At 38.6% G+C, this 25,351-nt stretch overlaps 2 protein-coding genes and 1 long non-coding RNA gene across 8 annotated transcripts in view; 1 reads left to right on the plus strand and 2 right to left on the minus strand.

The window, feature by feature from the left end:
- LOC123981997 (anthrax toxin receptor 1-like) lies at nucleotides 1–15,359 on the minus strand. 3 transcript variants are annotated; one of them, XM_046067303.1, is made up of 18 exons: nucleotides 15,312–15,359; nucleotides 10,406–10,477; nucleotides 10,252–10,323; nucleotides 10,039–10,120; nucleotides 9,883–9,916; nucleotides 9,589–9,668; nucleotides 9,153–9,221; nucleotides 8,973–9,053; nucleotides 8,763–8,823; nucleotides 8,529–8,627; nucleotides 6,471–6,540; nucleotides 6,235–6,313; nucleotides 5,453–5,548; nucleotides 5,318–5,359; nucleotides 5,137–5,229; nucleotides 2,420–2,578; nucleotides 1,560–1,640; nucleotides 1–799 (listed from the first exon to the last, which is right to left on the minus strand). In XM_046067303.1, exons 3-18 carry the CDS (start codon nucleotides 10,308–10,310, stop codon nucleotides 425–427), a joined length of 1,560 nt encoding a protein of 519 aa, XP_045923259.1. In that variant the 5' UTR covers nucleotides 10,311–10,323; nucleotides 10,406–10,477; nucleotides 15,312–15,359; the 3' UTR covers nucleotides 1–424. The 3 variants fall into 3 exon arrangements, with proteins under 3 accessions (XP_045923259.1, XP_045923257.1, XP_045923258.1); XM_046067301.1 differs by lacking the exon at nucleotides 15,312–15,359 and adding an exon at nucleotides 12,838–13,112; XM_046067302.1 differs by lacking the exons at nucleotides 5,453–5,548; nucleotides 15,312–15,359 and adding an exon at nucleotides 12,838–13,112.
- The window catches only part of LOC123981996 (bone morphogenetic protein 1-like), a 20,564-nt gene continuing 10,106 nt past the window's right edge, over nucleotides 14,894–25,351 (plus strand). For 2 of the 4 annotated variants that reach the window (XM_046067297.1, XM_046067298.1), the window contains exons 1-8: nucleotides 14,894–15,471; nucleotides 21,614–21,724; nucleotides 21,793–21,942; nucleotides 22,075–22,192; nucleotides 22,825–23,003; nucleotides 23,109–23,214; nucleotides 24,328–24,452; nucleotides 24,614–24,729. In XM_046067297.1, the coding sequence (XP_045923253.1) occupies nucleotides 15,336–15,471; nucleotides 21,614–21,724; nucleotides 21,793–21,942; nucleotides 22,075–22,192; nucleotides 22,825–23,003; nucleotides 23,109–23,214; nucleotides 24,328–24,452; nucleotides 24,614–24,729 (1,041 nt within the window). In that variant the 5' untranslated portion in view covers nucleotides 14,894–15,335. Of the gene's footprint in view, nucleotides 15,472–17,526; nucleotides 17,706–21,613; nucleotides 21,725–21,792; nucleotides 21,943–22,074; nucleotides 22,193–22,824; nucleotides 23,004–23,108; nucleotides 23,215–24,327; nucleotides 24,453–24,613; nucleotides 24,730–25,351 lie in introns of those variants that run through there. The other 2 variants (XM_046067299.1, XM_046067300.1) reach the window with 2 other exon arrangements.
- LOC123981998 lies at nucleotides 16,437–18,525 on the minus strand. The gene is made up of 4 exons (XR_006827875.1): nucleotides 18,450–18,525; nucleotides 18,092–18,308; nucleotides 17,840–17,975; nucleotides 16,437–17,578 (listed from the first exon to the last, which is right to left on the minus strand). It is a non-coding gene; the product is annotated as an uncharacterized LOC123981998 (long non-coding RNA).

Genomic DNA, 25,351 nt, shown 5'->3' on the forward strand with positions numbered 1-25,351 from the left:
ATCAAAAGATTTACATAAGGCAAAGGCTAAAATGCAAGTTTTTACCACTCCATGGAACATTGCAAAGCTTGACCAATTTGTCTGATTTGATATTCGGAAGAATGTTCTCAAAAAAGTCAATAAATTGCTTAGCTCCAGTAGCTTTTAATAACCAAAGCTGTGCGTGCTACACTAAATATTCACTTTCTAGACAAATAAAAAAGCCACAGGTCATGGCACATCATGCGTGAGCCAATTGTTGAGGAACACAGACTTAATTGTTTAAAGTTTTCACTGTGCAGGTGTTTAATCACCAGCATTATACACTTATTTCAGTTCTGTTTGGACTTAATTAAACAGGGGCACAGTGAGAAGGTCTTTTCAGGTCTACATCCTGAGCTTGGATCCTCCTCCTCAACTTTGTTTTAGTTCTTAATCGTCTTCATCATTGGTTCTCATGACTGGGGCGTGGAGGAGGGCGTGAAGGAGGAGGCGCTCTACATGGGGGTGGACCCAGAGGTGGGGGCGGCAGGGAGCCAGTTGGAGACGGGGGTGCAGAGACTGGGCTCATGTTAGCTGGGGGCAGGACTCTGTTTGGAGGTGGTGTGTACATGGGAGGAGCGGCGGAGGACGGGGGAGGAGTGGACGGAAGAGGGGGGAGCGTTGAAGTTGGCGAAGGGGGCAAATGGAAGAGGTGGCTGTCATCTGACAGTCGTCGCTGGTAGCTGTGGGGCAAAGTGTAGACGGGCGTAGAGGGATGGTTGTAGATGGGATAGCGAGGAGAAGGGTGTGTGCTTCGGGTGAAGGTTATGCACCTGCCCTGTAATACAGAAATACAAGTTGGCTCAGTGCACAAAAAGAAAGGTCATCGTGGAGACTTGCCTTGTTTACAAACTTAACAGCACAATGCGAGATGTAACGAAAAGTTCATTTGTAAAGACAAGAAACTGCCGTGTATTCCATGAACATTTCCTATATCTGTGGCACAGCGAGCAGCAGGTTTGAAAGGGTCAATGAATGGAAAGAGGAAATTGCTCTGTTAGTGAGAGTCATGGAAGGAAACAGCATTCCTGCCAGCCCAGCCCTGCTGACGCTGGGAGCTGGAGGAGGCAGGCAGCTTCTACACCTAATGACTTCTGCAGACAAGAGCATTCTTCCAGAAAATACTGTAGTTGTTTTTACCTTTGTCTACTCACTATACCACTTGAGGGTTTCATTGAAGTTGTTTTTCCTTATGATTTGATGCAGCTTTGACTTTAAAAAAATATTTAGTTCATGGAATAACTTGAGTTAATATCATGCAGATAAGATTTCAGCTTTGATTCTTGGCTCTAAACTTCCCTTATCCCTCATTTCCAAAGGTCACGGATTTCAGCTCTGGAAAATTCTTAAAAGTCTGCCTGCCAAAAGTTGACATAGTTGGTTCACAATCTTATTCATTGCTTTGTTTTGAATTGGTGTGTGTTTATCTTGCAGCTGTAAAGAGCTGATGCTGTTTTTCATTGCTCCATAGTGGAATTGAAAGTTTATGCCTCGACTTACTATTATTCTCTTATCTCTGGCTTGTCAATCTGTCTTACCTTGTCTCCAGGATGAGGTCGCATCACGGACACTCGGTCATAACCTTTTCTCAGGAATACACACAAAGCATCCAACTTGCCCTGCAGAAAGATGATTCCATTTGACAGTACAAAAAGAAAAAAACAGTATACCAGTGATCTCTGATAACAACCAGAATATTAACATAATGTGTATGCATTGGCCAGCAGTGCAGCAAAAACGATCCTTCAAAAAACTAACAACGAGTCAACTAACAAGCAGAGTTTGTCTGCTTATTTGTGCCAGACTGTATCTGCTTCAGATGCCTATCTTTGATTCTTGTATAGGAAGCTTTATGTGGTAGAGAGACAGGATAAACAAAGAATATATTTAGTCAGGAAAAACACCCGCTCAACAGATTCCATATTCAGGGGTTAGCTCAGTTCATGTCTGGTTCTTATTACCATCTATTCAGCTGACTAATATGTTAGGAAACACATTTTATTAACTATTTCCTGGTAATAACATCACTCCCAGAAACACTAAAAATATATAAAATATTTGAGCCATAGAAAGGAAGGTGGCTTTAATGTCAAAACTCATTTTAAAACATCTAGAACTGGTATCATACTATATAACATATGTTAACATTGTGATATCAACGTCATGAAACACATTTAATTAAACATTTGATTAGCGTACTTTTCTATGACAACATCATCCATATCATGAATATGATAATTTAAAAAAAATTTCTAAATAAGCAAAATATGAACAGACATCTGGTCACAAATTATAGAATAAAAATAACAGTAGCATGCAAAAAAGTCCTGTGTGAATGTTTGAGTGAATTAATAAATCTTTTTTTTTATTTATTATTTATGAAAAATGACTAGAGTACCTTGATGGGAGAGTACCACTTCTGGGGGCGGATAGATTTGTGAATGGTGTAGTAGGACCGTGGTGGATCAAACTCCTCTGCGGGCATCACAACTCGTGCGTTTTTAGCTTTTTCCAGTTTGGCTCCTTCTTCAGTTGAGCCTTTATCTCCCCATCGGACCTGAACAGATTAGAAACAGAGGCTTTTCAGCCCTGTGCTGCAATCACTGACGAGATAGAGACATTTTAGGTTAAAACTGGTTAAAATATGGCTGATAAATCAACCATTATATTTGTTTAAATTTGCCACAGAAGCTGAGAGCAGTAGTGTTTGCAATTATTTTTAGCCATGTTAGCAGTGTGGCTCTAGTAATGTTGGTTGGCTGGTCAACCACTTTGGTTGGCCTACGTATATTCACGGTGCCTGGGATGGATTTTAACAACTTTGGTGGGCCTTTTCCTCTAGCAACAATTAACTGAAACTAATGACATCAGCTTCAGTAGTACTTTGTGTTAAGTGCCAATTAGCAAATGTTAGCAAGCTAACACACAAGACTAAAATGATAAACATGGTAAACATTATACCTGCTAAACATCAGCATGTTAGCATTATCATTGTGAGCATGTAGCATTTAGCTTAAAGCACAGCTGGGCCTTTGGTGTCTAGCATAGCTGTAGACTCTTAATCTTGTGTTAAATGACTGTGTAGGCCTAAATGATGTTAACATTTGCAACAACTTGCTGCTTTACATAAAAAACAATACCTTTTCCTTGCGTATCCAGCTATTTGTAGCATGTCTAGGTGAAGTTTTATTAACCAGTCCTCTGAAATCAGAGTTGGATCACTCGCCTCAAAGTTGAATTGCATCAATATATGTTCCAAAGTTTAGTATTTTTTCTAAACCTCTGAGAAAACATTACTTTTTTACTTTACTAAAACCTCAAAATTCAGCAGTAGACCCACTGCCACAGATAGTTTGCCTTCTCAAAGGAAACTGAAAGATTTTTTCTCAAGTTATTTTCCCCCCAACATAATTACCTTGATGCTTAGAGAGCCACTAAAAAAGCCAAAGCAAATGTCAAGAACAATCCATCACATCAAGAGTGAAACCAGTACCATCAAAGCAACATTGGAAGTTCATTACTCAGATTTAGTCCTCTGCAGCTGCCACATACAGGCCACAAAGATTTTAACTTGGCAGAGAAAGCACTTAAATTGAGTTGTGCATATTTTCCATTGCTCTGTTTGGAAGCGGTGCAAGGCGCTTCAAGGCTTCAGGTTCACAGCACAGACTCCTTATACTGCACTACCAGTCTGTAAAGCACTTCACACTGAGTGGGTGACTTCTGTCTCCTTGACCTTCTTCCTCTTCCTCAGCAGACACATGTGGTCCCTCTTGATCTGTGGACACTTCAGTCTTGTTTCTCTTGTTCACCTCTTATCCAGCTGACGGCTGCTCTCAGGTATCATGTAGCACAGGGCTCAGATGTCTGACTGCCTCTTCTTATTCCATAAGAAATCTCTTGACATCATGACTCTGAACTTTTCTTTCCACTGCACCTTTTCCTTCTTTTCCACACAGAAACTGAAAGGATTATTTCCTTTTACCATCTCAAGTTTCAAAGTCCAAGCCTTCACATAAGACTTCACTGACTTAATTTATCCTGAGCAGACTGTCAAAAACCAAAGACACAGGTATGTTGTGAAACAACCACAAACGATTAATGCAATCTTGCATGATTCAGCTGTTAACAGAGTACACATCTCAGCCTCGGGGGCTCAGACTCTTTGCTTCTAACCAAGCATTTGGTAGATCTGTCGTTCTTGCAGTTTACTGGCCAGATGGCCTCATCTTAACTCTCACTGCCTCTTCAAACTAGCCACAACAAAAAAGTGACTTGGTCTCTTCCAGCATGGACTTGCATACTCATCTCTTTTAAGGAATGAGTCTCTTCCTGTTTCCCTTTGTATTCCATCTGTATTTGTGTTTGATCTCACTCCCCTCTTTTAACATTTCCAGACTGGCTGAGCACTACATTCAAGGTCGCCACATGTTTCATATGAACCTGAAGCCGGTTGAGAGATACAGATATACAGTAGATTTAATTTGCTAATCAGACAATGACTGGATTAGCCTGAATATCTGTTATCTGGATATCTGCTGGCTACACCACAAGCTCATTGGCTATTGCCCCCAGAGGCCAAATCATTGTCAGACAATAGCCAATGGGTTCTGAGATTGGTGTTAAAGTATCTGGAAAATAGTGCTCTTCATCAGTGTGCAACTGGATGATGTCACATTTCTTGGCTTGTTTATGTTGTTTTTGTTTCATTAATTGTTATCCTGCCCTCCTGGTCAGGTCTCTCTTGAAAAAGAGAGTTTAATCTCAATGATAGGCTACTTTGGTTCAATAAAGAAAAATGAAATGAATCACACTTGTGGCATATTCTTTGGTTGTGGCTATTCATCTTCCAGCCCTTATAGATTCATTTATACTTTATACTATAATCCTGAGTATGATGAATAATTTGTTGTAGCCATTTTATGAAAGCAATAACTCACTTTGTTACTGTTCATTTGCCATTAATTTACAGGTACGCATTATAACTGTGTAAAGTCAGAACATTTTGCATATTGATCACTAACTTTCAGTGCATCTGCATGTATTTGTAAAATGTAAATGTATTAATTAATACATAATCTGTTAGCTATCTGGGTTTCTGATCTCTTTCTATACCTCCATTCTCTTGATGCCTCCTACTCCACGTCCTCCGTAGTATGAGGCATCCACGGTGGGCCACCTCTTCTTGGGAAAACCATCCTCATCATCCTAAAGATGATTAATGGCATTAATACAGCTGCCAAGAATTTTATAGCATTTTGTCATTACAAGGTGAAGAAAAAATAAAACCACTTACTGAGATGTCCTCTATGACTGGAGGAGGTGGCTCATGAATGACCTGCAAACGCGAAAAAGAAATCTGTAAGCCAACACAAACACATTTGCCGACGTGTGTTCTTCACTCTGAGAGGATCCAAGATGGTCGTCGTACCACGGTGCAGCAGAGAGGCCAGAACCACCAGAGCAGAGTGATGGTGAGCAGGAGCAGCAGGATGAGCAGAGCTATGGCCACAAAGGTCCCATCAGACTAGAGGGGAAAATAGATACAGGGACATAACCAGGGTGTGTTGCAATCACTGATTTCTATGATGTGGTCATACTGAGAGATGCTTTGCTGGTTAAAATGACAAAGACACCTCCTGAAGGAGAAGACATAGAAGTAACTACAGCACAGTGTCCAGACCTCACCACACCTGTACACAACCTTACTGAATCTTGTAAAAACATTATGTTTTGTTTTTGTTCATGTTTAAATGCTAAAGACGTTTCTTACTAAGTGATATTTTATGTGTGTGTTTAGGATCACATCTTCGAGACTGCCTCTTTCATGTCTTAGCAGGGTGGGAAACAGTTGCAAAGAGCATTATGGATTACTTTCTTATTTTATAAGTCAAGGCCACTAAGGAAATGCAGCAAACTAAGGCAGAGAGTCAACATGGTGCAGCTGCAGACATGTGTGACAGTTTCTTGAAAGATAAACTGAAAGGAACAGCTGATGAACGCAATATCAAAAGAGTCCTTGATGACAAGTGTTTCTGTGATGCTTCTTATTCTAAATGGCCAGCTGTGCAATAATATATAATTTGAGCTGTGCTAGAAGTAGGAAAGATTCCGCATCCAAAATCAAAGACTGAAGTTCATTGAATACTGAAAGCCTTAAGCTAGTGTGTAAGCAGAAATTTGTAATACCATGTTGTTTTACGTCGGACTTACACAAGTGACTGCAGTAATCGTGACAGAGCTTGATATAAAGCTTAGGCCATTATTCATGCTGACGTGGAGAGTGGCAGATCTGTAGAAACAGCAGGAGAGTAAATGATAGCAATGATAATTTGCTTTATTTTGACATGAAGCTACAATAGTAGTATTTTAGTGAAAAGTTTGTGTTTTGAGCTCTTCAGTCTAATATGAGACAGACATTCTTATCTGTGAACAGAGTAGTCACTTACGTTCCCTTTTTTTCCAGAACAGGAGCTGGGCACAAAAGGTAGGTATCTTTCACCACCAACGGCCTTTTCACTGTGGAAACATAACTAACATCATCATATTCACTGGCGAAAGAGAAAGTAGTGAAAGTGATGCAAAGGAAAAGTTTTCTGTGGTCCTGAAACTTCAGGAGCTTCAAGCCTCAAAATATTATTTTTGTTATTAAATTCCTGGACTTCCTCTCCTTATGGAAAAAGAAGCAAACGAGGGAGGGTTGTGGTTTATTTACCCTGGCTGACTGAGCGTCTAGTGTGTGCAAAGACAGTGCTAGTCCACGATGAGATCCACATTCCACTCTGGACATCTGAGAAGTGTTGAGCGTTATACCAGAGGAAGATGGTGCTGATGGTTTTTGGGGAGGACAGGGATTTAAATCATTGTGAGCCACAAAGAGCTTCTCTCCCCCACCCATCCCCATCTGTATGGCCAAAACAAACTTGGCACGATTATGTAAACGTCTGAGTGAAATCCCCAAAACTGCTGTTATTTTTGGCCTATTAATAAATAGATGACGTTTCTGTGATTCACACACCTACAGTTGTTGCTGTTTTCTGTCGAATCACTTCACAATTTAATGTGGATGTGAGAGGATGAGGGGATACATAGTTTTCTGCTTAACTAATTCACACACATATTTTTATTATTCTATTGGGATAAACACAATTGTCCCACTATGTATGTAAAATGGCCTACCTTAAGAACTCTGTGATATAATACAACTTTCACAAGTTCTTCCTCCCTCTGTGCTTTTGCTGCATGTTCACCTTTAATAAACCATTTTACCTTTGGGCAGTCTTTATGCTAAGATAAGCTAACCTGTAGCTTCATATGAGACAGGAGATTTTATCGATCTTCTCATCTAACTCTTGGCAAGAAAGTGAATAAGCTTGTGGCCCAAAAGGGCTACTGGCCAAACTGGTTTCCATTAAGGACATTTTCCCCCTTAAGATCTATGATTGACTTACATAAGTTTTCACAGTCTAACCAACTCATAGGCTTTTGCAACAAATTTGGTTCCTCATCCAAGTCTACACACTGCAAAAACTAAAATCTAAGTAAGATTAATTATCTTAATTAAAGGCAAAATATACTTGTTTTTTGTCTGACAAGATATTTTTTCTTACCAGGTGGCTTTTCTGTTAGAGAATTTCACTTGTTTTAAGTTTTTTTGTCCTTAAGTAGCAAGTCAAATATTCTTGTTCTGTTGGCAGATAATTTTGCTTATTTTAAGTAATATTTCCCCCATTTTAATTCTTTTTTCCCTTGTTTTTGAGAGCTCACTTTTTGCAGTGCACAGGTTTGCCAATGGTTGGGTTTAGACTGATTATATAGTACATCCCAATACAATTGTTTAGCTGCATAGGTGCATCAATGTGTTGTTTTTTGTGTTTTTTGTGACCTTTTGAGGGTAGAACTCCACAACAAGCTATCACATTTGACATATTATGGCCTTGGAAAGTTATATGGAGAACATGTTAGCAAACATTTGCTTATTTACAGATCCAGCAGACACAAAGCAGCATTAGCTTTGACCTGAAGTCATGCGTCAGACAATCTGATGAATGCAAGTCCAATATTCTCTCTCCTTTTAGCTCCGTTATGGTCTCCACCAACTCCTGAGAAAAGTTTCCAGCTCTTTAGCTGCTAAATGTTGCACAATGTTCACCATCTATTCGCTAACTGTGTCTGTCTGCTGTTTGCTGGGCAGGAAGCACTGTGATCCGCAAAACCAAAACAATGAGCTGAAAGATGCAAAAATGCTTGGTAGAGATGGACTGTAGCGTTAGGCAAAAATTTGATGTGGGTTTGTCAATATGTGACTCCTTTCACATTAAAGATCTGACCCATTGTTTATATAAAAATATGGATTCATGCAGCTTAAAAGCCACAAAAAAAGACCCCAAAAATACATCTTAAAGCAGATAGAATATTTTCATTTTAGTGTATTGCTGTTGTCTGGAAAAGTGTACAATATCATGGAACTAAAGTTTGTGAATGAAAACTTTGGAGCATATACTTACTCAAAGTAACGGTGTCATTGATGCGAAAGCTGCAAAGAACTTTCTGTACGTCTCGGGCATGAAGGAAACCGTTTCCCTTGACTACCACCTGGAAGGATTCTGAAGTGGGATTAAATTAATTTTAAAATTCATTTTCTATTGCAGTAAGTTAGCAATGTGTATTTTTCAAGAAGCGTAGGTAGAGTCATCAATATAATAGTATATACAGTACATTGTTCTGTTCCTTCCCTTTACCTCCTTCACAGATGCTGGAAGGCTCTACAGCCAGGATCTCAATGCATGATCTCTTCAGGATCTGAAAGGGAAATAAATATTATAAAAGCTGAACTGAAAGTACAGTAGATAAAACAAAGTACAGTAGATCTACAAAACAAAGATGAGGTGTTTAATTAGAACTATACACTTTTCTGTGTTATTAAAATTTCATGCTTGTGTCTTTCGTACCGAGTCAATGACCCCTTGCAGCGCCTGAAATCCATCATTCACAGGGAACACATGGTCCTTACTGTCAGCTATTGTTGAAAGCTGCCAAGAAATATGACTGAATGAATAACTGATTATATGCCTTATTGTTTGGATGATTGGTTAATTCATCCACTGGTTAACTAATGGTTATTGATTTACCTGAGTTTCATTGAAGTCTTTTACTCCTACACAGTACACAGTGGCGCCCAACTGCCGTGCTCTGCTGGCCTGATTAAAAAACACAAAAACAAACAAATAAACTGTAGTAAAATGGTGAATGCTCACTAAATCACAATGGGGAGACTGCTCTTTATGGGGTGAAACTTAAAAGCTTTTTCCATTTGTGCCATGCCCCCATCAGGGATGTAGCTGTAACATCTTCCCGTTATATCCGTGTTGCTTGAAAATTCAATACAGATTTACACTTCAAGTTATTTTCAAGTAGCATAGTGAAGGGAAAAATAAGTTATATGATGCATTATTACATTTGGGAAAGGAGTATGTTCAAGAACATATTAACTCAATAGTGTTTTGATATAATGTTTGAATTAACACCCTTCATTTCATTGTAAACTCTGACTGGTTTTCATTTCACCTCTCTCTGTGCCAGGTCAAACTGATTTTCTCTCAGTTCGCCGTCCGTCAGGGCTATGATAACACTTGCTGTCCGGTAACCTGAAAGTCAGAGCCAGATCAGAGACAAAATCCATTTATGTATTTGCCAAATTGAGAATCAACGCAAGCCATTTAGAAAAAGCAGCAGTCTTTTTGCTGTCATTTCTTTCTTCATATGATGATTCTCCCACGTTTGAATTGACTTCTGACAAATGGATAAACACCATTAGTAGAAGGAATGATTAAGTGTTGAAAAGGAAAATGTTCTACTCACCATCTCCAGTCCCGTAGTATATTTGCTCGCTGGCCTGAGGGAGAAGATTTGAGGCGTCAGTGGCTGTAAATTTAAACGAGCCTCATTTAAAAAAGCTAGATGCCATACTGTTGGGTAAGCAGGATCAGTTTCACATTGACTTAACAGATGGCTTACTCTTTGAAAACCCCTGTGCATGAAGGTGTCTCCACCTGGCTGCACCATGCTCAGCTCCTCCAGGCCGGCCCGAATCTGCTCTCTGATCATTGACGTATTCCAGAGAATAAAAACGTATATTAATAGAAATAACATGAGATAGCAAAGAGGATTAGAGTCAACTCAGTATATAAGACAATAAAACAGACATGCAAATAAAATCTTTAAGACAACCTGTCTTCTGTTAGTGCCATGAGAGTCCGTCCTTCTGTTGAAAATACAATAAAAGACATCCGCAGCTGAGGACTGAAAAAAAGAAGACGTGGCTGTCATGTTTTATATTCTCTCTCATTTTCTCTTTAAACCTGATGTTTCTGCGTGGACCTACCTGATAAACTTGTGAGCCAGGTGGTCAACAAAGTAATATATCTCATTCCAGTAATGTTGCACACTGCCAGACCTGAGAAGAGGTTTCAAGGAAGACCAATTTACTATTTTGATGTTTCAATGGAAATGTAATCCTATATTATATTATTATATTATATATAGCAGTCCTAAATGCCATCCATTTTTGAGCTGTCATTTTATACTGAGTTTAATTTCATGACTCCTATGGAGAAGTTGATCATGCAAACAATGAGTCTAAAACTGCACTTTGAATCTAGTCTATACTGTAGCATTTAAAATTGTAATTCCATGTAGTATTAGGACTTGCAAGTGATGGATTGAAATCATAAATAAAAAGGTGGAATGCCTCTTAAAAGCTAAGATTGGCTTTTGAGATTGTGTTGTGATCTGACCTAAGATTGCACCATTCTTGCACAGCATTTACGTTCAAATGTAATATAGGGCTGAAACTAATGATCATATGCCTCTCGCACCGTGTTTGGGCAAAACAACAGATCAGAACCTCAAGGTATTGAGTTTACTATCATTTAGGAACAGCAGGACCTGACATAAAGTTGAGCTCATGGCAGATTAATCAATTATCAGAATTGTTGCTTATTAACTTACTGTTGATAAATTAAAATATTTGAGTTTGGTCAAAAGTAGGCCTACTGCACATTTTGCATAGGGTTACAAACAATGTACAATTTTGCATTAAAAATGTTTAAATTGCCAAACTGGTTTCCCTTGTGGTTTACAGTTGTTGATGTGCAAATCTTAAGATAATAAATTCTAAAGGTTTATTATGCTGTTGTCTATATGCCATGAACTAACAAAGCATTTTATATGCAATGTATATACGCCCTGTATGAGCCCATCTATGTATACCTCATAGTTAAACACAGGAGCCAGGGAGTTTTAGCCTTTTTATTTCCTTCTGCATGCTGATGCTTAATATTTCCACTTTTTCTCATGTGGCTTCACTGCCCGCTTTTTCAATGCCAAACAGAAACTGAAGTGCCACGTCATTTTCTCAGATGAGCTCAGCTTTCTGTCAGGTCCTGATTTTGAAAACAGGTGGGGACGAAACAAAACAATCAAAATAAAAATGCAGCTTTTGTAGCAGTAGTCAGCAATTACAAAAGAAAAAATTAAAAGCCTCTTCTCACGCTGCACTGCCTCTCTTTGTCTTCTGCCTGCCTCATGTTTTCATTTACCCTGTGATGTGAGTCCCAGTGCACACACAGCCAAAAATTCTGGATCTTTGGAACATCTGGCTCTAATGGAGAAAGGGTTCTGCAGACTAAAGTGGAGAGCGAGCTGAACTTGGGACTGTAGATGTGGACTCCTGTCAGTGGCAACAGTTTGACAATCCTTGTTGTGCACTTTATCATTGAAGTGAACGCATAAGCACTTTGCAAAGGATTCATCATTGTGTAAACGCTCTATCTGGCGTAATCTGGTGTAATCTGGCCTGCAAAAGAACAACACATGACCAGTTCAGGAGCTTCACTTTAGACAGTTTAATGGGATGTATAATTTAACCTTTATGTCAGTGTTCACAGGGCATTCAAGTCTCTAGAAATCTGAATCAAATCTGTGTTTGGTAAATATAACGATGCAGTATTGCAAATAGAGCTGAAGCAATTAGTTGAAAAATTGACTTTTTTTGACAATTAATTAAATTATTTAAGCCATTTTCAAACAAAAGTGCCAAGCAATCTATAGTTCCAGCTATTCCACTGTGTGGATTTGCTGATTTTTCTCTGTTTTATGTTGCTGTAAACTGGAGATCTTTGGTTTTGAACTGTTGATCGGACAAAACAAGATATTTGGAGATGTCACCTTGCACTGCGATGTGCATTGAGAGACATTTTATAGACCAAAGCACGCATCAATCAATCCATAATGTTGCAGCCATATTTTTTTTTATGGGGCAGCATGACAATGAATTGCAATGCTATTAATTGGTTTTCTCCTCAGTTTCAACAATTTGAAAATGTTGTGGTAGACACACACCGCACTCTTTACCACAACACTTTCACGCTCACATATTTAAATTACATTTTTAGCAAACATCTCTTAGCATGTATCCTCAGAGACATTTGTGACATTTCAAATCACACATACGTCATATCCATGTGTGCTTTGCGTTGGCAGTTATGACTCCAAGTCAATCACATGATTTTTTTGTCTCCACAGAGCCCGAAACTGTTTCGATTTTAATTTTAGAAGAGATAAACACCATAGAGACAAATCAGTTTATTGTACAGAAGCACATATTTTCCATCCAGGTGGTAGCCCTATGCCTCTGGAGAGCATCTTGAATGATGTTTCCACCTGAGTCTTCAAACCAATCCAAGTTGAGTCATGCATAGAAAGAATAATAAAAGCCCTCTTCTGTGATCTAAAAGTAAAAGTAGGAGCACTCACTTGTCCAAAACAAAGTAGAGGTCAAATCCTCCGTAGCAGGACGACCCTGCCTCCCTCCTGTCATGGACCTGTCCTGCGCTGCCGGCCACCAGGACCGCCACCAGCATTCCCAGTTCTACACCGAGCAGGACCTGCCTGCACCAGCACTGGGACATCACCCCAAGTTTAAGAGAAAGCAGCAGCTCGACCAGAGAGTAGGTAAACATAAATACTCTCCAAATCAAGATTTTCGTCTACTTTCCCTCTCACAACACACTGATGATGTCAGCCATGCTGTGCAGAGCGATCTCCAAGGCATTAAAAACGCTTGTCTTTGGATCAGTTTCCCATCTCCTCAGCAGCAGATGTGCACTGGCAAAGGAGGAGTGAAGTGGTGGGACTCCTCTCCCTCTCTCTCCACAATCATTTTAGCACACAATGCCATGACTTCACATGAATGAGAAAAAAGTCTTAGCAAGTGGTTTACTGTTTCTATTTGTTCTAGCTGATTCTTTTGTTTGTTTGTTTTTCTTTCACTTTTCTTGCAGGTATAGGTTTAGGTCTCAATTCTACACCTTACCCATCAGTGCCACATAGTGGTAAACATAATGCACCACTGAAAAATTAAATGGTCATTCAGTTTATCTGCATGACAACTGACTTAAGAACTTTACCTCAATGGAAACTGTAATAATGACAGTTCAAGATTTCCTTCTAATGTCAGACACAGTGAAATACATGCTGCAGCTTGGCACATGTAGGTATACTAACATATTGCTAGCATTATAACAGTATAGAGTTTTGTAATTTAGATTTTTTCTTTCTGTTCTGTACAGCGTCCAACCGTACTTTTCTGGCCCTTACACCAGAAGATCTTCAAGACTCTGATGCTAGTCTGAGTCATGAAGATCAACAAATAGGGAACACATATTATTTGATAATTTTAAATTTAATTACATTTGTCTGATGCTTTTATCCAAAGCGACTTACAATTGCTATTTATGTCACACGCCTCTGGAGCTGTCTTGCTCAGGGACACACAGATGTCTCAACAATGGATCTGAACCTGGGTCTCTCACACCAAAGGCATGTGTCTTATCCACTGTACCATCACCACCCCATTTAATCATTATTAGTAGGAGTAGCAGTAGTAGTTTAATACTATTAACATGAAGCGACTGCCTGGTCTGTAAAAAAAAAAATCCATTGATTGTTGTTATTGTTGCAAATGTGATGAAAAAATGTTTCATTGCTTTTTCTCACTAAGGACATTAAAGGATTAAAGACACAGCGACATCTAGTGGATTTTTTAAAACATAACCTAACAAAACTGAGTGGTAGAGATGGCTCAGGCTGAGTTAAGCTCAACCCCTTTTTCAATTAGATAATGACTCAAAATGTGCTCCACCAAACGGCTGAGCAGAACATTGAAGAATTTTTTAAAAAAGCTGATTGTCATGAAATTAAGTTTTGGTCCTTTAAGATGATGTACAATTTGACCAAAATGTTGCATCAGATTTAAGAAGACTCTGTGTTTGATAATCAAAGCAACAGGGGGCTGCTGCATAAAGAGATGAATCGACACCAAACCAGCTAAACTGAAGTGACAGTACTCGGGCCTTAAAACAAAAATAAAAGCAGTTCTAGAGGAGAGAGATTGTTCATGGCAACTGTGTCACAGTAAAGTAGCTCAGATTAAGAACAAAAAACAGGATTTATCTCTTGTAAAAAGCTAAATATAAGCAGACAAACTAAATGCAGCAGTTTGCATTTAGGTTTAAATGTGACATCCAAAAGGATGAATGAGCTTTGGAAGCAGCTGAGGTGGACATAAAACTCATCAGTGGATCCTTTCCTCTCTTAAAATTTTCTTTAGCTCTGTTCTTCAAGCAGCTCCTGCACTACTGAGGCAGTGTCTCCACATATTATAAGAGGTGTGTGTGGGGTGGGGTGGGGCAGTGGATCTTGAAACCTGCAGGTGGTGTGTGTGGTCAATCAATAGCTAAGCAGGAGTCTTAATACGGAGCCTGAGATATTTGGGATATTTAGGATTATATAACTGACCATTAGCTGGAATTTTAAAATGTAGCTACTCTACTGTTAAAAAATAGTTTCAGTGTGCAAAGTTATAAGTTATAAGCATTTTGCTCCGAAATGCTCCTCTCTGCAAAACAGAACACACACACAAAGAAACATTAAATGAGGTTAAATACTTCTTTAGGCTACACGTTATATAAAAGTGTAGCCTAGCCTATATCCGCCTGCAGGTGAAGCAGCTCTCTGGTTTCGGATGCATGGATGTGTGTGTTGCTGTGAACTGTGTGAGCTCTGCTGTCGCTCCTGTATGTCAGCGAATCACTGCAGCAGAATGGAGACGTGTGAAAACAGCGCTGTGTTTTTATAAAACCGCGAGGAGCCTCTTTTCTCTTCCTACAATTCCCAACGCCCATTAACCAGACCTCTTATTAACACCACACATATTTCTTATAGCTTACCTACAGGCTATAATAGCCTAAGTAATGGAAGTCGCGCCTACGTTGTTGTTCCTGGTGTGCGTCTGTCTGCGCGTTTCTCTGGCGGCTGATTGGGAGTTTGTGGAGCCTAATTTTACCGACTTCGGTGATGTAATCGACTACAAGGATCCTTGTAAAGCAGGTACAGTGATTTCACCTCCCTTACGAATTTTTTTTGCGTGATTATGCGTGGAAGTGTAGGGCAACACATAGCCTACATGAGCAACAGAAAAGCCATTGTTTAACTATTTTATAAAAAAGAGCAGTAAGAAAGAAAATTCAGAAAGTGGATTCAAGAGAACACACCAAGATAGTTTTTATTGGACTATTGAAACTTTAAAGATTCAGTTGAGGTACAGATTAGCCTAGTACCAGAAAATGTTGTTTGTTTTTAGTTCAGAGGACAAGGACCATAGAAGGAAATTTTATTTTAAGCATCAATATGCCTGACTTCTTTAAAGCAGATGTGAACTTAAGACTGTGGAATTCTCTACACGGAAATAATAATTAGACTATGAAGTTGTCAGATAATGTCTTTGTATATGACACTTTTTGTTTGTCATGTTCCTGTAAGTGTTGGTTGTTGCAAAGAAAAGACCATCTTTCTACTTTATTTATGTCTTGAGTGAGGGGCAGGCAAAGATAAGATTGCTGCTTTTTGGTCATGGCATGTGTAAATAGAGTTGTGTTTTGATTGTGTATCGCTTTTATAAAGGTTTTTTCCCTGGAGTTGTGAATTACCATGAGAAAATATATAGAAATAAAAAAATCTATATTGTGTTTTTGGCCAATATGCAAAGCCTGCCAGGCCCTAATCACTGTGAGCTGGGCTGATAAAGTTAAATGTAGCTCTTAATGATGTAGGTGTGAAGACAGTTGGCAATTTATGATTGAATGTAGAATAATACAAATATTTACATGCAAAACAAATGCAAAAACCCTCTCCATATTTCCTTTATTTTTACCAATTACGTAACAATGTACAAAGAAATGATTAAACAGCCAGTGGTGGAAGAAATATATTTTAATTAAACAGAACCACACTATTTCTTTACAAGTAAAAGTTTTGCATTCATGGTTTTACTTACAGAAGTATCACCAGCTAAATGTTCTTAAAGTCTCAAAAGTAAGCAATTGTTGAACGTATAATATTTTATAGCTTTAGATGACAATGATCTGTATGTAAAATCTTGTTCTGCAAAATAACGATTAGCTAAAGCTGTGGAATATGTAGTGGCATAAAAAGTACAACATTGTTTCCCCCATAAATGTATAGAAGTATAAGTAGCATAAAATGGAAATACTCTAACCAAGTACCAAATTGTACTTCCCACCACTGCAAACAGCCAACCAGTTGCTTTATTTTGTCACTGAAGTTCATCTTTTAGTAAAGCAATAAAGACACTGATAATGTTCCCTTGACACAACAGGCTGTACAGTTATTGATAAAGGCAGATCAGATCAACGCATGCACACACACACACATGCACGCATGTCAGCACCAGTTGTAATATGACATTATGTTGACAAGATTTACTGCACAGAGCAAATGTAGGAGATGTCAAAAATAATTTCCTAATACTATGAAATTCAAATTTACGTTTTCTTCCTATATTAAATTTTGGAGCACTATGTTTACTTGCTCATGCAGCATTTTATTTTTAGCTGTTAATACTGAGTACTTTGTACGTAAAATATTGATCTTAACGTAGGCTACTGCTGTAACTATAGCTATCAAATAAATATAGTGCAGTAAAATGTACAATATTTGTCATATGTCATATCATATGTTTGTTTAAAGTGAGGCAAGTTTCACGTTTGTCAAAAAAAATAACCTACTTTGAAAAAGAAACATTCAATAGAACATACCGTATTGATAATAGATATGCAGCTATACAGGAGGCTGATGATATTTCAATCATGCATTATGAATTAAATATCATAGCAAATGAATCAGCATGAATCTGGCAGAGTGTTCCTGATTTGTAGCAAGCCTTCAGTTGTTGTTACAGAATCTACAACATTGTTTTTCTGTCAGCTAACATGCCAAACAATTACTTTGGTTACTGGGGGGGGGGCTCCAGCTGGTCGGAGTCCCTTTTTCCTTGTGACTTCTGAAACTTCCAAAACACACCATTCTTCTTCTCCGAGGCAGTTGCCTGGAGACTGGAGGTCATTGAGGCCGTGCCAGCGCAGTCCTCGGCTGGACGCTGGTGAAATCCCTCTGGCTTCAGGGCATGGGGTGCACACTGCAGGGGTGACAGTCATTTACAGTCACCCTTTGCATGAGTGAATTCACTTCAAAGGCTGACACAGAGCCCGCTATGTCTTTTCATTTGGACTTTCAAAGGTTGTTACATCACATGGCTAAATGAGGTATTTAATGGGAAAGACTGTGAGCTGCTCTGCTCGACTACTAATTTATACAGGCAGTATGGCTATAATAATGGAAACAAAATGTTAATCCCATAGAGAGTGCTAACATGGAGCAAATGTGTGTGTGATGTCACCTAGACATTTCAGAGAGGATGTTTTGAAACCTGGGTTTAGGTTAACCATCAATGTCGTCTTTGTCAGATACTGGAGTCCTGATATGAGCATCCGGATGAGGCACTTAATGAAACACCTCTCTTTTGACATTAAAATCTTTTAAACAAAACAATCAATGTTATTAGAGGATGTAAAATTAGCTGTTGAGATTCTCACATCTTGTGAAAAATGTTTTTGACTTTAAGACATAAGTTGAGGCTTTTCCCACTCACTTCAACACAGTTTGTTGGAACCAGCGACCCAACTAGTCCAATTTTCTGTCACAGACTGCTTTCTGCATGTTTGACTTCTTATCATTGTCCTTTTTTCTCCCCTTCTTCAGCTGCTAAGGTTGAAATATCTGAAGGGAACCAGCTACTCAAGCTTTTAAGTTGCAGCTCTTCACCACTTTCCACCACTTTAATCTTCCAGTTTCTGTACTACTGCTGTCTATATAACAACACATATGTAATCAGTGGTAGAAGGAGTATTCAGATCCTTTAGTTAAGTAGAAGCTGTAGTACAACACTATAATAATACATGCATTCAACATGTAAAAGTACAGATGTATAATCAGTAAAATGTACTTACAGTTATGCAGAATGACCCTCTAAGAGATATACTGTACATTTAAATACCAACAACTTTTCACATCGTAAGAATAAAAACACATTTTGTTATGGTGGCGTGAAAGATTCTGAGCAAATTAATTACCAAAATGTGTTACTGAAGTTTTTGATTTTGAGTTCTGTCTTCAGTAAAATTAAACAGAGGAACACCGTTCATTATACCGAACAGCAGTTTGATTATTTAACATGTAATTATGGTTAAATTTTTTATACTGTGGCTGGGAAAAGGATGGACACGGATTTGTTATCATTTCTTTTTATTTTAACAGGGAAAGTCCCATTGAGACAGAATCTCTTTTACAAAGGAGGGCCGCAAGATTAATAGACATTTCAGTTTAAAATAAAATACAATACAAAAGAAAACACAACTATTTAAAACAAAATACATATTCAAGCAACAACAATGACAGAGACAGATGCAAGTAATCCACATAACTTGTCTGACTAAGTGTGAAAGCAAGTCCATGTGTCAATTAAGATTTCCGAGATCCCTTTTAGTAGGCAGCCAAAGAGATCAGTGTGCCAGTGATGATGTTAAATGTTTGCTGTTTTAAAAATCTATGTCAATCATTTTCTGCACGATTATTGGTATTTAGTCAGTTTGTGTGTCAAAGGGAAAAATCAAGTTCATGATTCTGTTGTGATCACTCTCTCTACATGGTACACACGTACACTTTGCATGTTATGCTGACCTAACGTTATTATGCTGTTAAACATGATAACTGAAACTTTGGGCCTCCTACAAAAGATAAGCATAATGTTGGGGAACTCCCGGCTGCTGAACACACACACAAAGCAAGGCTACAGTAATCCTGGAGTGCACAGTGAAAATCATGATCCAGATAGTTAGTCACAAGTGATTCATTTTATGTTTCCTCTCATAATAATTTTACAGGTAGAGAAATATGTTTAATCCATGTAGTAAAGTTGTTAAAATATGCTATTTGCTCTGATGTGGAGGACTTCACTCCTGGCTTATCAATTAGCTGAACATTTAATAGCAGGTTGCTGCAGCAAATATGCTAAAGAAATGCTGCACTTATACTGGCCAGCAATAGAGTTGTGTAAATGTGGGAAAAACACAACTGTGCAGACATCATCTACTATACAGACCATTCACAGGAAGGTCCTGTGCTAATGGCTCGGTACATACAACTGATTTGTACTGTAGGTGGCTGTTTGGATAGCTATTCAGCAACATCGCAAAGTCCAGCACAGTGTGATCACAATCCTGTGAAGTATTCAGTTCACATCTTCATCCTTTAAAATGACAATCACTGGACAGTCCTCCAATATCTTTGTGTGCTGCTGTGTGCTGTGCTGGCTGTATTCAGGAGGCGTGTTTGCTGATCAAACAGACACATTGAGTCCTGTTCAGGCCTCTTTTCAGGAAAGAGATATGCTCTTATACAGACACATTAAAGCATGCAGGGAATTTTGGCCTCCTTTTGCAGGAGAAAGATTTACTGAAAAGATTTTTACTGATAAAATTTCAAAGATTTTTCCCACTTACAGAAAAAGTTCCACGTTTTGGGAAACAGCGGTAGATGAGAAGATCAATACCATGCTTATTATATTTGTTTGTTGAATACAACCAAGAAATGGTTATGTTAGTATAGCATAAAGACTAAAAACAAACAAATGAATATGTTTGTCATAAAATGGACCAAATAAACAAACAAACAAAAAAGAGTTATTGTTATTGTTTTAGTTTTGAATAACATTTCTTAAAATACTCAAGGAAATTGTTCTATGGCTTCACCAGTTTAAAATACATGTCATTTCAAATTTGAAAATATATATTACAAACTCTTTATATAGGTTTGTTTGTTTGAACATTACCCCCAGGGAACATTGTGGAACATCCTATAGGAATTAATGCATAAAAGAGAGTACACATATTTTAACAAAATTTCACATTCAAAATTCCATTGTTTCATTATTTGTGTGTCTTTTCTGATATATGTTGCCTTGTAAGACATCTTTGACAAAGCACAGAACGTTAACAAAATGCAACACATTATCAGTAGGTGAAAACAAGTTATTTAGTAGATTTTCCTCCCCATCTTATACTCATACCTGCCACTGAACTTTCATCCTCACTGCTCTTCTTCACTCTCATACTCATCTGCATTATCAGACTCACCCTCACTCTCACTGTCACTTTGTTCTTGCAGAGTTTCTTGCAGCTCATTGTCTTCCTCACTCCTAAGTCCTTATTCATACTCACCCTCAACTTGGAGTGGTACTCCTTCTCCTTTTACTTTGATGGACCATAGAAAACTGTTGTTGTTATCCTCTCAATGAAAGAATAGTGTGTTTAAAATATAATCAGAGAGGATATGAAAGCACACGGTTAAAATATCCAGTATAATAACATTTGTATTACAGTGTTATTACAACTTTCATGATTAAATGTACAATTAATTAATTAACATAGAATTATAAGAGGAAATGATGATGACTGCTTTTTAGCAGTATATAAACCCAAATGCACCTCACCAAAAAATGGCATGTGGGATTGCAATGAGATTCCATAACAGCATGATGTTGCTTCAAGGCAATATTTGCATTTTAACTACTTTCCATTGTATAATTATCAAATAAATTACATTAAACAATTAACAATGAAACTTTACATGCCTGTTAATGTGGATCTAATTTTATCGGCTAAAAAGAACTGTATAAAAAGATGTTTTGAGTCAGCAGTTAAGGGATTCATAATGGGCAACAGAGAGTCATGTGATCAAATTAAATACTTACACCACCATATTTTCGCACATAAACCACAGCATGTTTACACTTTTGGTTTTGTATGAATATAACAAACAAGGTAATGTTTAATAATTAGTTAGTTTCAGAGGTGCATGGTAGCTGTTTTCCTGTGTCCAGTCTTTTTGCTAAATTAAGCCACCTGTGTGATGGCAGTGACTTAACACAGAGATGTGAGAGTGGTCTCTTCTCATCTTCTCATCCAACTCTAAGCAGGAAAGACCCAGCATGTGTTGATAGCAGAATAGTAGCATACTCCTATTATTGACATTCACCTAGAGTTTATTGTTTTATTTTTAACTTAATTACTTTATGTATGTCATGTTTACCCATGTGTTCATCTGTTTGCTCTAGCTGCGTTTTTGGGAGACATTGCCCTTGATGAAGATGACCTCCGCATGTTCAAAGATGCCAACAGCAGTGATGGTGCACACAATGCTGTCCAGACCAACCACACAGACTCAGGTATGAAACCAGGTATACATTTACTAATAAATAAATTCTTCTGACTGACTGTTTCAAACTTGTTACAGCTATCAGTTCCACATACGATGAGAGTGCCAGGAGTAAGAGAGCCGCAGACAGAAAGACTCACCGTCGTCGGAGGAGAGCAGCCACCTCAAGACCCGAGCGAGTCTGGCCGGATGGCATCATCCCGTATGTGATCAGTGGGAATTTCAGTGGTGAGTTCTGAATAAAAACAATCCATCTTTCGTCTGTTCTTACAGGCGACTTATCTGCTACACGGCCAGTGTGTGCTTGCCGCCTTGTGCGGTTTTGACATGCTGAAGCTGTCAAACTCTAATTGCTTTCAGGCAGTCAGCGAGCCATTTTCCGTCAGGCGATGCGTCACTGGGAGAAACACACTTGTGTAATATTCACTGAGAGGACGACTGAAGAAAGCTACATTGTTTTTACCTACCGGCCTTGTGGGTGAGTTGGGTTGGCTCATTAACAATTTTTACACAATTTATTTTTGTTTAGCTTTATTTAGTAATTATCAGATTTGACTGTAAGCACTAGGGCCAGATTGTCTTCAGTCACATCACATCTTATCGCTTTGCAAACCACCTGTTGTGTTTTAGAAATTTAAATTGATTTTGTATACAGCATATAAAGTTAGCGAGTAGCTTGAAAACATATGATTTAGCTGCTTAAAGAGAAAAATATTTCCCTCAGGAGTTGGAGGAGAGCAAAACAGAGCTAAAAGGAGAGTGAATACTGGACATTCATCAGATGATCTAAAGCTAATGTTGTTCTCAGTGTCTGCTGAAAATGTAAATAAGAATGTCTTCTATCATGTTTATGCATGCTTGATGGTCACTGTGACAGATGACCAAATTTGACTTTCAAGAGTCAGCTAATTGACTATCAAAGCATACGTAAATACATCGAAGGCAATGGCTGCCTGAAACTGTTGCTGTCAATTACAAGATGTACATAATTTATAGTTGCAGTAGAAGTTAAAACATGCAGACACAACGGTATTCACAGGCAGCAAAGTATCAGTGTTTGATCTGTAGGTGCTCCAGGATGTGGACCTAAACAGTGCCTGCCCCCTTCAGGTGTTGCTCCTATGTGGGGAGGAGAGGTGGCGGCCCTCAGGCCATCTCCATAGGAAAGAACTGTGATAAGTTTGGCATTGTGGTCCATGAACTTGGCCACGTGATCGGCTTCTGGCATGAACACACGCGTCCGGACCGTGACGAGCATGTAAGCATCATCCGAGACAACATCCAACCAGGTATTGTTAACTGCAGGTGTGTTGACATGAATACGTGTGAAAGCTTCTGAGTCTTCCCTATGTTTTTCCTTCAAGTTAGTCCACTGATTATCTGTGTATGACTAGGGCAGGAGTATAACTTCCTGAAGATGGAGCCAGGCGAAGTCGACTCACTTGGGGAGGTATACGACTTTGGCAGCATCATGCATTATGCGAGGAATACATTTTCCAGGTTGGCATGTGGGGCTTTGTTATGCTTCACATTTTCTTTCCTAAAGTTTGGTTTTGTGTTAAAGGGAGTGCAAAGATTTTATCACTTTTATTTCCCAGGTTTCCTGAGTGTGCACTCTGGTTCACAATAACAGGCCATTAAACACCTTCTCTGGGGGCAATTAGTGGTTAAATGCCTTGCTCAAGAGCCTACTTGTTGAGCACTGGTGATTCACTCTGTCCACACCGCCTGTATATTTAAACTGGCAACATACAGCCAGCTTCTCTAACCAGGCCATCATCATCACTACCATTCTTCTGATGCCCTTAATTGTTGACTAAACTCTTTTACATTTCTGAAATTTTGAGGTTGAAATAATATAAGAGCTCTGACTCCTTACTTCTAAAGTATTTAATATAGGGTTTATGGTCATTTCAAGAAGCTGGCATCCAGTTCAGCCTCAACCATATGAAGAAATCCCCCTAACTGCCCCTAATATCATGCTGTATTATCAGCTGAGCTACTACACTGACCTAGTGTTTGTGCCTTTATTCAGCTCTGCTAAACAAGCTCTATAGGAAACCTCAGGGCATTTGATCCTTTATTGTCACAGAAATGGTTTCACACTAGCCTCCTTTTCATTTCTGTCTCGTGCATGTTGTTGCCCCGTTGCTTTTCTCTGTGCTTTGGTTTTTTACCTCCATCACCGCTTTGCTGTTCTGGGTCATGGAGGCAAGCCAAGCTAAATAAAGGCCTGGCAGTTCAGGCTTTGTTGAACAATTTGGGCTGGAGTGGCCTTTTTCTCTGGCATTCAGGAGTGGGCTCCACTGAGCCGGCTGGCACCATCGAAAGGCCCCATTCAGAGCGTTCTGTTTGCACATGCCTGTCATTCATGGGTGCATCACCATGGGAACTGTGCAAGAGTGAGTTCAAAACCCAGTGAGCGATTATCAATAAAGTATCAAGGTGTTGAACAGGAGTCAGATCTCAAAGAAATCCTGCACTCAAATCGGAGAATTTTTAAAAACCACCAAAGTGTGGTTCAGTCTTGTGCTGTAATTGCTTTTTGAATGATTAGATGCTTTGATCATCTCTGAGAATGAGCTGCTCATGTTTGTGATTTGGGTGAAACAGAGGCATCTTCTTAGACACAATCCTGCCCCGTTATGATGTCAATGGAGTCAGGCCACCTATTGGACAGAGGACCAGGCTTAGCAAAGGGGACATTGCACAAGCCCGCAAACTCTACAAGTGTGCAAGTAAGAAAAAAATAATCACCTAATCGTAATTTTTATCATTTTCAAAGCCAATTAGATATTACAGACCATGACTGAATGTGTTGTAACTAAAATTGCCTCTGTTCTTCATTCTGGGACTTCAATGTTAACCACGTGTGTGTTATGGTGTGCGGCCGTTAAAGGGTGTGGCGACAGCCTGCAGGAGAGTGCTGGAAACTTCTCTTCTCCTGATTTTCCAAATGGCTACTCAGCATACGGTCACTGTGTCTGGAGGATTTCTGTCACTCCTGGAGAGAAGGTGAGTGATGCATTGATTCAACTCAAGGGCGAGGCAATTAAAAAAATACATCAAGTTACTGACTTAATGAATGCCAGTATTTACACATATCACATTTTTCCCAATAAATAAATTGTCCCAATCCCATATTTAGTAATTAAAATGAAAAATTTAAACAACCAATCAGGCCACAGTCCACTCCAGAGTATTTAACTGCAGTACATTCTGCATTAATTTATGATAAACATAATGAGCAGTGAGCTAAATTACAAAATTACATAGCAGGCACTGCTGTGAACAAAAATCATTACATTTATGATAGTCATTTGTGTCGATGTGATAACAAATCACCATGTACGGCTTATTTTAGTCATATTGTCCAGCTGTAAAATTTATCAGCAGGTACATGAACCAGCTTTAAGATGATAATTCTTCTTCTTAAGATTTATTTACTGTTAGTTCAATTAAAAACATTTCAATCAAAGGTTCAATTTTAGTTTAAAACAACATTATTTTTCAGACTTGATCACTGAATTATTCAGTGATCAGTATATGGCTAGCTCATTTGAAAACCTATAAGACACTGTGTTGTTATTTGTTTGTGAACATTTTCAACTGTCATATAGCTCATGAATACAGATAG

This window comes from Micropterus dolomieu, linkage group LG13, assembly GCF_021292245.1.
Source record: "Micropterus dolomieu isolate WLL.071019.BEF.003 ecotype Adirondacks linkage group LG13, ASM2129224v1, whole genome shotgun sequence".
NCBI lineage: Eukaryota > Metazoa > Chordata > Actinopteri > Centrarchiformes > Centrarchidae > Micropterus > Micropterus dolomieu.